General features: G+C 38.0%; 1 protein-coding gene across 1 annotated transcript in view; it reads left to right on the top strand.

Moving 5' to 3' along the window:
• Positions 1–13,533, top strand: part of LOC123614109 (uncharacterized) — a gene marked incomplete at its 5' end in the record, with an annotated part of 163,406 nt that overhangs the window by 2,856 nt on the left and 147,017 nt on the right. The window contains one exon of the mRNA XM_074349060.1: positions 12,392–12,478. Within this exon, the coding sequence (XP_074205161.1) occupies positions 12,392–12,478 (87 nt within the window). The remainder of the gene's footprint in view (positions 1–12,391; positions 12,479–13,533) is intronic.

The raw sequence follows: 13,533 nt of genomic DNA, 5'->3' as shown, positions 1-13,533 counted from the left end.
AGAAGCGCAATAAAATGAGTCACAGAGAACAATTACATGTGTGGAAGAGCAGGTGTTGGTTGAGAAAGGGTGGAGTGAGGTCTGCGAAAGGGCGACATCTGAGGTAGGTGTTGGACAGGTGCTACCCCGTAGAAATACAGTGTGAGCCATGGGTGCGGTTTTAAATTTTCTAATAGCACGCATTGATCACATTAAAAAGAAGTGAATTAATTTGAATAGTACATTTTATTTAGACCTGTATCTACAACTATTATGTCAACTTACAGTCGATGTAAAAATTTGAAGTGGTACGTACTTTTTTCGGTATGAAGTCTTTGAAATCTGTGTGCATTTACATTTAGGGCAGATCTTAACGGGAGGTAGTCTCATTTCAAGTGCGCTACAGGCATATGTGGCTGGTTGACTCTGGTATTGAGCAATGTGATTATTGCTAATTAGACCTGGAAGTTGAGCCACTCTAGTTTGCATGGTAGAATTTGAAGAACTCTTAGAGAACCATCACTTCCCAGCCTACAGAATGCAGTGTAACCTGGGAGGAGGGTATAGCCCCATGGTAGAGTGCATGCTTAGCATGCACAAGGTCCTAGTTTCAATCTCCAGTACCTCGATTAAAAAATAAATAAGCCTAATTACTCCCCCCTAAAAAGTTTAAAAAAATAAAATTAAGAATAAACAAAGTAAAAAAAAAACCCACTGTGTAACCAATACTGACCCACAATATAATACTTCCAGTACTGTATCAATTGTACTTGTCATTTCTCACATCATTTCCATGATATAAAAAGTCTAGAGATAAAGGGTGTTTCTGGAGATAGATTGAATAAATTCTCTTATGAACCAGGAATTAGTAAATGGGGAGAGAGAACATTTTATAATTCAAAGGTAGATCACAGTGGAAGGAACAAAACAAATCAGCTATAGATGGAAAAGCCAGGAATTATTTATTATCCTGATAAAACCAGCCAGATGTGGACATAGGTAGGGGTTATACCACCTCCATTCTGGAACATAATCAACATTAAAATTTTTTTGATGCATCTCTACCCAAACCCATCCTGCTCCCCTGCCTTTGGGAGAGCCTTGAAAAAAATTCAATTGCAAATGAGATGTGCAATTTTATGGTCTGTGAACAAGGAAGACTATCTGAACTATTTGAATTTAGAAACTGCTACGTATTATAGAACAGTGTTTCTTGTTAATACAATAAAAAAAATAACATTTATATCATCTGCCAGTGTGATTACTTAAGTAAAATAGAGTAACTGCGTATTTTCTCCACAGTATTATTACAATGAGCACAGATTATCATCCTATAAGTAAATGGCAAATACTTTTCCACCTTTTAGATGCTTTTTTCTTAAAAAACAAAAAGCATTAGTAAGTAATGGCAGAATTCTAATACTACTTTAGCCAAATTATTTCATAGAAATGCACAATTGTTGGATAGACAGTGATTTAAATTATGAGGGAAATGTCCAGGAGAGGAATTTTCTGAAAACAAACTTTGGATTAAAAAGACTTCAAACTTATGACGGACTGAGTGCCTTTAATACAGAAGAAAAGTGATTGAGGTAAATACACACTGATCTTTAGGAACAGGCAAAATAAGGAATCACTGAGTGGTCTGATTTTAAGATCGCTTGGGGGATACCCTCAAATCCTCCCTGAACACTCTGGCGTTAAAGCATCCTTAGAAGCTTATCTGTCTGAGGTTCTCCAGGGAAGACGACAGTGTGCCGTAGAGCTGACACTGTAAGTCGGCGTCCGTCATTTTTACAAGGTGTGAACGAGAAAAAACATAACAAACCTCTCAGTCGCTCCTGCTGCTGCCAGGCCTCCTCCCACCTGCCCTGCGTCTGCTCCTCACTTCTAAAGAAAGTCTTCTGGTCTCTTCTTTCCATTCCTCTTGCCTTTAATTTGTAGGCAGACAGTTAGCAAAAGCATTCAACCCCCTGTTTTGTAAATTTCTAGAAAAAAGGGAGAATGGCAGACACCCACAACTGCTTAGAATTTCAAAAGGCAAAGGAATTGGCTTAGGTGCCAAACATAACCAGGGCTTGAGGGCTGGGTAAGTCGAAAGGGCGTATTTAATAATCTGAATATATAACATGGTGGCACTAGAAAGTACTGAATGACTGAATTCCAAATCACAGTGAAATGAAATGTGGGACGGATGTGAGAAGGAGCCTTGAAGAGGCTTTAGGTACGAAGAAATGAGAAATGATGATGGACGTGCAGAGTAAGCAGTTCAGATGCTGGGGAGGGATTCAGTTGCACTTGGAAGGTTCTTTCCTTTTAGTCTCTGACTTTCACTGAGGTCATTGCAAGTGTTCTTTCCATCCTCGCTCCACTCACCCCAAGTCCTAGGGGAGAGCATTTGACTGACTGTGCTCAGGTCACTTGCCGGCCTCCTGGCTTTGTCACAGGCAACGGAAGTAGGTTCTGTCAGCCCTTCCTGGCTTCTATCATTGACAACAGGAATCTGGAGTCACTGAACCATGAAGACTATCCACACTGGGAACTAGGAAACTGTGATGCTGTTAAGGAGGGGAAATGAATGCAAGACAGCAAAACAAATCAACCAAACACGCGGTAACTGTCCCTGACACTTCCTACAGTCTTGGACTATTTCCTCATGACATCCTGTTGTTCACAGTATCAGTGCAGTTTAAAAATGGGAGGGGTCTATGAGTGATTCACTGGTTATAAAAGAATTTATGCAGTATTTTGCTTAAGAGTTACGTGTGTAACACCAAAATATGTATTTCTCAGTTTCCTCTTTCTCATTTACTAAAAAGCATACTGATGGGACATCTATTTGCCAAGCACTATGTTAGATATGGGAGATGCCAGAGTGTGCACAGCAGGCATGGACACCCTCTGGGTCGTGAAACTATTACATCAGCAAAGGAACCACATCAGCAGTTGATGTTTTAGTTGATTAATCCAGATTAACTGGCCCTCTCAAAAAAGCAATATTTTCTCATGCAAGATTTTTACATCAATTTCTTAAATAGCATTTCTCAGATTGAGTGACTTTAGAAGTATGGGTAAATCAGGAAAAGTGTGTGTGTGTGTGTGTGTGTACCATATGAGCATAACGGGGACCCTGGTTTAGTTGATTAAACTATGTTCAGCCAAGTGCTGAGCATGTCTGAGAATTTTTGGTTTAATGTGGCCTAAAATGAATACAACTTTTTAGTGAAAAAACATAAAAATTTAGACTTTCTGATGCTTCAGTGATGTCAGTATTCTAGCAGTTGAACAGAAATTGCCTTTTTTTAAAACCTAGTTCCCTTTAAATATTGGGTGACATTTGAAAAATACTTTCTGGCCATCAGAATAAGAACATGCACTATATCAATGAAATTCCACATTAACTTCAAACTTCACGAAGCTCTCTTTATCTGCCATTTGACTGGTTCATTTGTTGCATTTCCATTAAAAAAAAAAAAAAGACTAAGAAGTCTCCTGAGAAAGGACTAATTCTAAGGAAAGAAACTGGTATACAGTCTTGATCTCACGCCAACATCTCAGGGCCAGAGAAGTAGCTTTGATTACAGAGTAGCGTTTGCCACTTGTGTTGTCCCATGGTCCAATCCTCAGGCAATTATTCCTGGGTTTCGGGAGAGGGGCTTGGAATAAAAGCTGGGATCTCTGTCCTTTGGGAACCTCAGTGGCTCTACCTGCTGACCTGGGTAATGTGGAGGGGTCCCATGTGGGTAGAGATGATACGTGTCCCTCCAGCTGGCATTGCCAGTGGCGCATGGGATAGACAGAGGCATGAGTTCAAGTTTGATCAGAACCAGAGGAGATGCTGGAGAGAACATGGCGTGGCCTATAATGGGGACCAGCAGGAATCAGTATAGGGAGTGACAGTGGTCCCTTGAGGGGGCCCAGCAGCAGCTCTGGAATTGACAGGAAGTGATTTCCCTGTGGTTTGTGGGGTGGAGGTGCCACCACTGATTTCATGATGGATGTGGTTTGAAGAGCACCTTCGCGAGCACAGAAAACATGACAGCAGGCGGCAAAGGGAAAAGTAGAGAAAGAAAACGGCAGATGTTCCAAAGAAGCTGAGAGTAACGAGTTTTAGCGAATATGATTGAAGACCTTGGATTCTTTCCAAAGAAATGAGGGGTAGTTTGAATTAAGTGTAGGGGATCATAATAGTTATGTCTGAGCTAGAGAAATCCTTAATTAGTATTATAATTGTGACCTTAAATGTATCTTCAGATTGGTATGCCATTAAAAACACACATTGCATAAAAATTTGTAATAAAAAATAACATGTAAGTTATGTGTTAAGTGCATAATTCAACTTGTCAGAGCAAATATGTGATGAGAATTGTTTTTTCCCCTAGTGCATGTAGCCTAGATTATTTCAGAAGTGATATTGTGTAGAACTGTTTACATTGTTCTCATTTATAGCTGTTTTCCCCTTAAGATGGAAAAAAAGATGTTATATGAAATTTATAATGCATTTAAAAATATTTTTTGCTTTGAGACATTTCAAATATTATTAACAAAAAATATATATAGAAAAATCATTTGCTTTAGGTTTATTGAACTGACCTAGATGTGTGTCTTAAGATACTATTTGGCTCCTAAGTGATTTGAATCTCTTTCATTGACTTGGAAGCCTAAAAATAAACACTCAGGAAAGCATCCATCCTAAGGAAATAAAGAAATATTTTATGTAGATATAAGGTGCGTAAAATATTTGGTCAGTTTATATGAATCGAATCAATTTAAATTTACTTTCCTGACCCCTTCCCCCCCCCCTTTTTTTTTTCTAAATGGAGTATCAGAGTTCTAGAACAATGTTTGTCCAGTTGGGGAAGGAGCACTTTAATCAAATGTTTGAGTTTCGGGAATTTCAACAAAATAAGAAAAATTTTATTAATTTTCCTTTCAGAAGGAACTGCCCACCTCCAGGTAGTCATACAGATTTGCCCAGGAAATCAGCAGAATGTCTACTTACGGAATCTCTTCCTATTTTGGTTGGTGCTAAAATTAAAATCATTGACAACAGTGTACCAACTGTTAAGCACAGCTATTTTTCTGTCTTCTCTTCAAGTTGATGTTAATGAAGCCCCCAATGTAAGGCTTTATAAAATAATAGTTACCAAAATATGTCGTAAGTAGTTGATTGGACAAAGAATTTTTATAAGAATTATTTTAACATTCAGAGATAATACTTTGTTACTCCAGTTCATTGATGATAGACATTTAAATCACTGGATTTATTTATAAGCCAGTGAAATTTATGTACCTTTAAAATAAAAATGTGAGCATGGGAATCTGTATAATGGTAAAAAGTATGGTTGAGAATATTAGAATCACAGAAAGGCTAAATGAGAGATCGTATAGCTGATGTTGTAGAAGTGCAATGAGTCTTCTATAAACAGCGGCACGGTAAAAGAACTGAGGGAAAAACTTATTTTCTGACACATTAGTGATGCAGCTAAGATGCAGTCTCTTAGCAGCTGGGCAGGCTACTAACTTGTTTACCTTTACCTCTTAAGTATTTGGTGAAATTTTTAAAAAGATTGGTTTTTTGCTTCCAGAAAATAAAATTGCACTGTATCAATGAAATTCCACATAAACTTCAGACTTCAAGAGGCCACCATGTTGACTCGAGTTGCAACAGTTGCATTTCCATTTTAGGAACAATTTTACTAGAAAAGTGTTTCATAACCTTAGTGTTGTATCTTTTTAGCGTAAGTTAGTCCTTAATCTCCAAATAATTCCATTTAGAGTCTCTTTCAGATACTTTTTGTTTTCTATTAAAGAGATTTAATAGAAAATAAGATTTTCCTTAGCCTTCATCAGATTGACCAAAAGCCTTATAAAAAAAAGACCCATGGGAAGACCTGAACCCTTTGCTGTAAGACATAGAGTTTAGTTGTCGATAAATTACCAGATTTTTAAGAGCAAGTATTATTAATTAAGATTGTTTAAACTAAATCTAATAATCCATTATATTGATTGCTTTCACGTGGAAGTGTGCTACAGTGATGAAAACACTAGTACTTGAATGAACCTTGAAATACAACACATGAATACGAGTAATTGTAGATCCATGAGGAAGACACAGTTACTAAATGAATGAAGGCACAACCAGAAATATTAGAGGGGTGACTGTGGTCTAATAGCAGGGCCTTCCTAATTTGAAAGGCAATACTCTAAGCTGTATACATAAACTCACTTACGTGTAGGATAACGCTGCCAGGCTTCAACTAAAAAGAAAAAAAGCCCTTATTTTGGTATTACTTTTGTAGGACTTTTAAATATGTGTAAAAAAACAATATATTTATACTTAACCTTTGAATTATCATTATTACTTAAGTAATGGAAAGATCTTCCTGTTTAGAAGTTAGGTATTTGGGGACCCGCTTTAACTCGGAGGATTCCAGGTCCAGAGGAGCACGTGATGCATTAATGCCGTGGGGTCCTGTCGGATAAGCCCTGCAGCAATTATGCACGCAATAGCTCTCTAATGGTTTGAACGTTAAAATGCCTCGTAATTTACCATGAGGGAGGGCCTTAGGGGAAGAAAGAATATGGCTCAATTAATTAGTACTTGTTAGCAAACTTCAACTATTACCCTATTTAGATTTTCAAATCACTGATATCTCAAATACCCACAAGATTTGGAAAGGAAGTAAGAATAAGCAATGGAGAAAGCTAATTTGTCCAACAGGGCACCAACTTTTGAATATAATGTGAGCAGTGGACCAGTTTTCACAGGTTAGCCTTTCTATAAAAAAGGAAAGGGAAGTGTTACCAAATTTTCTGTTTTTAACTCTGTTGTTAAAAACTCATGCCTTTCTGTCTGAGTTTCTGAGTAAGGTGAATACTCTGGATGACCATCTAGGGATTCCTATGAAAATCTAATAGCACTAAATTAATTCTGAGACATTTCTGCTGCTTTATTGTGGGTGTTGGTTTTCTCTTTACTCATTGTATCTCCTAAGTGGCTATTGTTGGTATTTAGAAAGATGAATGCTTTTTAATGATTATCTGGTTGTTTTTCAAAGTATTATTCAAATAATATTGTCTTTGTTCTAAAAGATTTTCAGTCAAGTCTCTTAAATTTTCATGGTATGGAAACATTGTCTTCAAATAATATTCACACAAAATAGAACTATTTTCAATAATTTCAGCTCATGTTACTCCTTATTTTTGTCCTATCTGCTTTGGCTGAGATTTCTAGAAGAATATTGGACAGTAACATTGATCGTGGACATCGAGTCATAGTTTGAGTTTTCATCATTAGTGTTTTTTTGGTTTGTTTGGGTTTTGCTGTAGTTTTGTTTTTCTGCTTAGTATAAAGAAGACTTTGGTTTAAGATAATTATTCTTTATCGTGTTAAAAAGCATCCTGTATCTTTAGTTGCAATTAACTTAAAAAGTTTGTAAATCGGTCCTATAAAAATAGTATTTGAGTGGATTTAGTAAGCTACAGCATGTTTGCGTTTGACATAGTTCCCACTAACCTGCATTTTATTCCAACCTCCTGATTTCCACATTGATGTTTCATACATATATATAAACTGCCTGACCTTGTGAACATTTAAACCTGAAATCTTTGTATTAGATTTTCAAAGTGGGGAAAACATAAAGTTTTCCCAAATTTATTTATAAATTTTAATTTAATTATACATATCTAGGCTTCGTGCCTTTTAAAGGAATAATGTTCAGGAGAATATCCTAGTTTGTAAAATTTTGATGCACGGCTGTAATCATAGAATGTAGCTTTAGTTATTTAGTTATTTAGTTATTAGCTTCTGTGAAGGCCTTGTGTTTATTTAACTTATAGTCCATTATAGAAAACGTGATGATTGGTAATAAAAAGCTGAGCTGAAGCAGGTGGATTCACAGGAAAAGGACAAGAATGGAGCCAGGAAACCTCCTGAGAAGTGGATAGATGCATTCAGATCCCCTCCCTCCGGAGCTAATGGGGCTGACTTGAAAGGAAGTGGTTGCCTCGTTGAGTCAAGACGCTTTCATGATTCACACTAACCTTCCTCTGGTGGGCAATTTCATTCTCGCTCTTATAGCCCCCGAGGAACTGCATGGGTGCACACTGGAGAATTTCCTGACCAAAGTTCACGCGCAGTGTAATTTAAGTAAAAGCCCTGATTACAGTCCGTGCTGCTCTGAGTCAAAGGATAGGAAAACCTGATATGTGTGGACGGGCAGAGTGGGTGCCTCTTCCCCCCCCAGTTCAGCGAAAACAGCCCAAGAAGTGCACTAACTGAGGCTGATTCTAAACACTGAGCGGCTCATTCCAGGAAGTTGGAAACAAAGAGTATTGAGAGCATAGACAAGACCAGGTTACTGAGTGACTGGTTTATGTATCACACCTGATTACTTCCGTGTAGAGCCGTATATATGTGTGCATGTGCAGTTGTCAGATTATTCATCTCGATGTAACAAACAGTTAAATATCACTCATATTCAAACCTACTGTATGTATATTGCTAAGTGCCCTACTTTGAATTTCTCAGTGGGTCTGCTGATTTCCCTGTGAGATGATTATAGACATATCCAAAAGCATATTCTGAATGATTGGGACACTTTTAGGAATTTATTCTATTAGCAGCCTACCTTCTGGTAATACATACCCTCTCCTAAAACTATCTCACTTTATTAAATCCTGACACTATCCAATGAAACACCAGCAAAGGAGCTAGTGTTAACATGAAGTCTTTTGTTTCCAAATTTATAGTAGTTTCCATGTGCTTTACCCTGTTGAACTCTGCCTACTGTATTTAGGTTATTGGCCTATCAGGGCAAGATAAAACAATAGAAAGGAAGAATTATTTTACTATTTAGTAACAGGTTCATATTTGAGTCATTGGCTGGTTTATGTTATAAAAGAAATTGGCAAAATAGTAGTAAGTTATAAATAATAAATTACAATTTTTTTTTTATTGCTTCACTATCTCAGTAGTCTTGAGAACAATTAATCCTGAAGGTCATTCTTAGTTTAAAACAAAGGTACAGGCAAGTGGTGCAACCCCCACCCCTCCCTGGGCTGCCAGACCGTCCTTATTTGGCTGTTTCTCCCTCGTGTCACTTATCACCATGCAGCAAACTATAAAATACGCATATTTGTTTGCTTCTATTCTTCCACTCACAGAATGTAAGATCTGTGAGGGGAGAGATTTTGGAATGTTTTGTTTTACTGACAGATTCACATAATAAGCACTCAGTAAATATTGCTTAAATAATTGAATGAATGTGAAACGTCATATCAGCATAAATGGACACTGTACAACTTAATCATAATTTGAGCAAAAACATTAGTTAAAAACTCACTGCTGGGACTAGTGAGGGCGTTGGGATTCCATTACTTACTTTACTATATTGTAACTTCGGGAGGCAGAGAACAACTGGGGAACATCCACTAACACAGAACATGCCGCCCGTGTCTTTATGCCCTTGTGTCATTTTTCCTTTGCCTAAACTTCTCCTTCCAATAAAAATTCCTTTCCCTTGTATTTTTGATACGGCTAATTCCTAATCACACTTCAAACTTACTTCAGGTAGTAATTTCTGCAGGAAGTCCTGGACGTCCCCAGAGTGGGCTGGATGCTCCTGCTGTTCACTCAAACAGAACTCTGTCCTTCACCACAATATTAAATCATGCCAGACTGACTACGTTTAGCTTCCCTGTGCTCTCAGTGCCCTGTGCTCTGAAGGCAGAGCCACCACTTTCTATTCATTCTGAAAATCCAGGCATAGTGTTTGGTTCCTAGAAGGACTCAATTAAAAAGCAAAAGAAAGAGGGTCTTGAAGGAAAGAAGAGAGGGGATGGGGAACAGAAACGAAGAGAGGAATAAAACGTGATAAAAAGGTGATAACTCTTGGCTCATTTTTAATCAAGAAAGAACGTCTCCCTGGTGGGAGAATTTTGTTACTACAGAAGGTCTCTAAACAAAGGTTTATTTAGCAGATGAATTCAGATGGTATTATGAGTACCTCTGAGGGCCAAGCACAATTCTAGGCACTGAGGGGGCTTCAGTAAACAAAGAGATTATGTTTCACCCTCATGGAGCTTATATTTTAGTGCAGGAGACAGACAATAGCAAGTGTAATGTTACAGAGGTCATACAAACAGATAATGTAATAAAATACAGAATTTGAGGAGGTTTAAACGGAATCAGTGGATTGCCTCTTTGCTCAAGACTCCTCATAATTCTTTGCTCATAAAATGCTATTTGCTGTATCCTGGAATGTGAAGTACGAAATACATCACCCCGGTGGTGGCATTTATGACTTGCATGTGTGCCTCAACCCATACTGAATGTGGCAGGAGCAATTTGCATAGATTCTGAAACCATCCATAGACCTTTAAGGGGCCCATCTTCCAGCTGAGTGGGGAAGCATCGAGCCCCGAGTGAGACAGGCTCTGGAAGGCGCCCAGTGTGCGGGCCTCCTTCCTGCTCAGCTGGGCAAGACCCTAATTTCTCAGCTGACAACAGGGATGAAAATGGTTTGAGAACCTACAAACCAAATAAACTTCCCCAGACTTTTAGAAAAGTGACTTCACTTTGATTCATTCTCCAAGGACCTGACTAACCTGGTGTTATTTATTAATGAGTCACTTCAGTAGACAAGGAATTGGAGTTTTGAGTTAGATTGGGGGAGTTTCCAGGTAGCAGCAGTTGACTCATGCTGCCATGCAACTACTATAAGGAATACACCACCATTTTTCTCTAATAGAGGTGAATTATCTTGCCAGCATGTGGAAGAGTGTGCTTAGAGCGTCACAGTGCTTTGTGTTAAAGGGGAGAAAAACACCGTACAGTGACGGGGGCGGAACAGGTGTGTCACTGCAGTACAGCGCACAAGACTCTGCTTGCATACTGCCGAGATTCACACCAGCCTAGAAGCTGTTGACAGATAAAGTAACAAAAATGAAACTCACTTAGTTTTTCTTTACTGAGACCTCAAGTTAAAGTAGATTTTCAGTTCTTGTACTTACTACGGTGATAGAACAGAGATTGACGGCAAATATGTGCCAGTCCAGAAAAACAAATTAAGCCTAGGTTCATATCAAAATTATATTTGGTCTTGGGAAAAGAGCTGCTCTTTGGATTATTTTTGATCCTAAAACAAATATATTATGGAGTATCAACAGTATTCTTGGTACGCATTAACCTTTCCCTGTGAGCAATACTTGCAAAGTTAATGTTGTTTGCAGTCGACCAAGCATTATTGCTTTTGCAGTGTTGGAGTTATCGTCAGAGTAGGTTACGTTTTACTAAATGCAGATTACTGGCAACAGACATACATATTTCAGTCTGCACGAAGTATGAAACTAGATTTGGAAAATTGATGACAGACCTTTTTCTCTATTATAAAGTCATATTTGATGCTACAGTTTGGTTACCAACATAAGGACAAAAGCGGGAAATGCGAAGTGAGAATTTTTGGTTTGTGTTGTTGAGGTTGTTGATGTGTCTTGAGTAAAATTTCTGGCTAAATCATCTGTACCTTCCCTCATGTTACTTCAGTTGACATAACCAAAGAGACCTGTGAACAGACCCTTCTCACTTTCCTTCCTTCCTTCCTTCCTTCCTTCCTTCCTTCCTTCCTTCCTTCCTTCTTTCCTTCCTTCCTTCTTTCCTTCCTTCCTTCCTTCTTTCCTTCCTTCCTTCCTTCCTTCCTTCCTTCCTTCCTTCCTTCCTTCCTTCCTTCCTTGTTTCCTTGTTTCCTTCCTTCCTTCTTTCCTCTCACCCTCTCCCCTCCCTCTTTTTTTCTTTCTACTCAGCTATCAACATGGAAATTTTGCTATAGATTCTCATAATTAAGATATTATTAAGGGGGGAGGGCATAGCTCAAGTGGTAGATTGCATGCTTAGCATGCACAAGGTCCTGGGTTCAATCCCCAGTACCTCCATTAAAAATAAATTAATTAATAATAAGCCTAATTGCTCCCCCCCCAAAAGATGTTATTGAGTTGACTACAGAATTCTGGACACGATGACATGATATACTTAGTGAGTTATACACAAGTGCGTAAATAGAGTCATCAGGGAACTCTAAACATCATTATAATCCAATGATGTCCATTCCTTGAGTATGTCCTAAAAATAATTTTGATTACATTTTTAAATTATTATTGTGAAGTCCCCATTTGAAAATTTTCTCATTAATTTTTTAGCAACAGATAGCATGAACTTGATTCTTGAATTACCTTTAGTGACCTTTCGCAAGACGATAATTACAAAAAAGGGAAGCCTGGAAGACTTGTAAAAAAAATTAAGATTATAAAGTAGCTAAAATGGCCCTTCTGTGCTGGTGTCGATTTCAAAATTAACATTTTGGTTCATGTGCTTCTAATAATCACTGACCCTTACTTCATGTACTTTCCACAGGAAATGAATACAGCAGAAATTACTTTGACCCACTGATGGATGAGGAAATAAACCCAAGGCAGTGTGGGATGGAGGTCAGCGGAGAGGGTGAGCTGGAATTAAGTATGTAATTTTTGTGTCAGAATATTCTTTTCCATTCATGAAAATGAGGTGACAAAGATCACACATGCAGTTCCATTTAGATTTTGCAGCTTACAATTTAAATGGTAAGTTTTAACCGCTAACGACAGGATGGGCAGCAAAGGTAGTTTTTGATCAAGGACGGCAAGCCGGCCAGAGCGAGGAAGCGGGAGCGTGCTTTCCTTTGATGCTGCTGTAAGCAGTTTTGGGCCATTACGAGGCCCATGTTATGCATATGAGGAGCATTATCACTTTACAAACGCCATCTCAGCTCTTCAAGTTCAAAATGAGCGTTCTTCAATAAAATTCATCTAGCATGTGAGATTTCTGTACACAGTGACTATTGAATTTCTTTTATTGACAGTGTGGAACCACCATCTAAGTTTTGAACCACAAAGGTGCAGTGTTGTGATAATGTCCTCGTCTTTAATCTTGATTCTAATTGTGACTGTAAAATAACAATTTAAAATTACTCCTTATGTGCCTGCCGCTGTGCATATTTGGTAGTTTACAAAGCACTCTAGGGTTTGCAAAGGTTATGGAGATAATGACAGTGACAAATGTTACTTAGAGTCATTTGCCATCCAGAAGATTGTATTCCACCACTGGGCTTCAGTCATTGGATCTGCACTTTTTAATGAAAGCCTGGGTTAAAGCCTCACAAATAAAAGGGTTCAGGCATGGTGCCAAGATTATTTTAAAAGACAATTTTCAGTAAACTAAATATATTTTTAAATGATGAAGAATTCACGGATATCATCAAGAGACAAATGTGCAAAATAAGGGAAGGACTTATTCTCAGGACGAGTTTTCACCAGTAGCTCAAAATTGGAATGAATTGGAAATTGGAAAATCTCAACCTTTATTTACCCCAAAACACTCCAGGGAATGAGAAACAATCCCAGTGAATTCTGGAGAGGAGTACTGATTGAATTACCAGTTGAAGATTATTTTAATTTCTTGGAGAGCATGATACATAGTTATACTTGGTGGAATTTTTATAATGCAGGGACTCCTTCATT

This window comes from Camelus bactrianus, chromosome 20 (assembly GCF_048773025.1).
Source record: "Camelus bactrianus isolate YW-2024 breed Bactrian camel chromosome 20, ASM4877302v1, whole genome shotgun sequence".
In the NCBI taxonomy this organism is placed as follows: Eukaryota; Metazoa; Chordata; class Mammalia; order Artiodactyla; family Camelidae; genus Camelus; species Camelus bactrianus.
The sequence above is the reverse complement of the archived record's forward strand: the minus strand, read 5'-3'. Positions and strand labels throughout refer to the sequence as shown.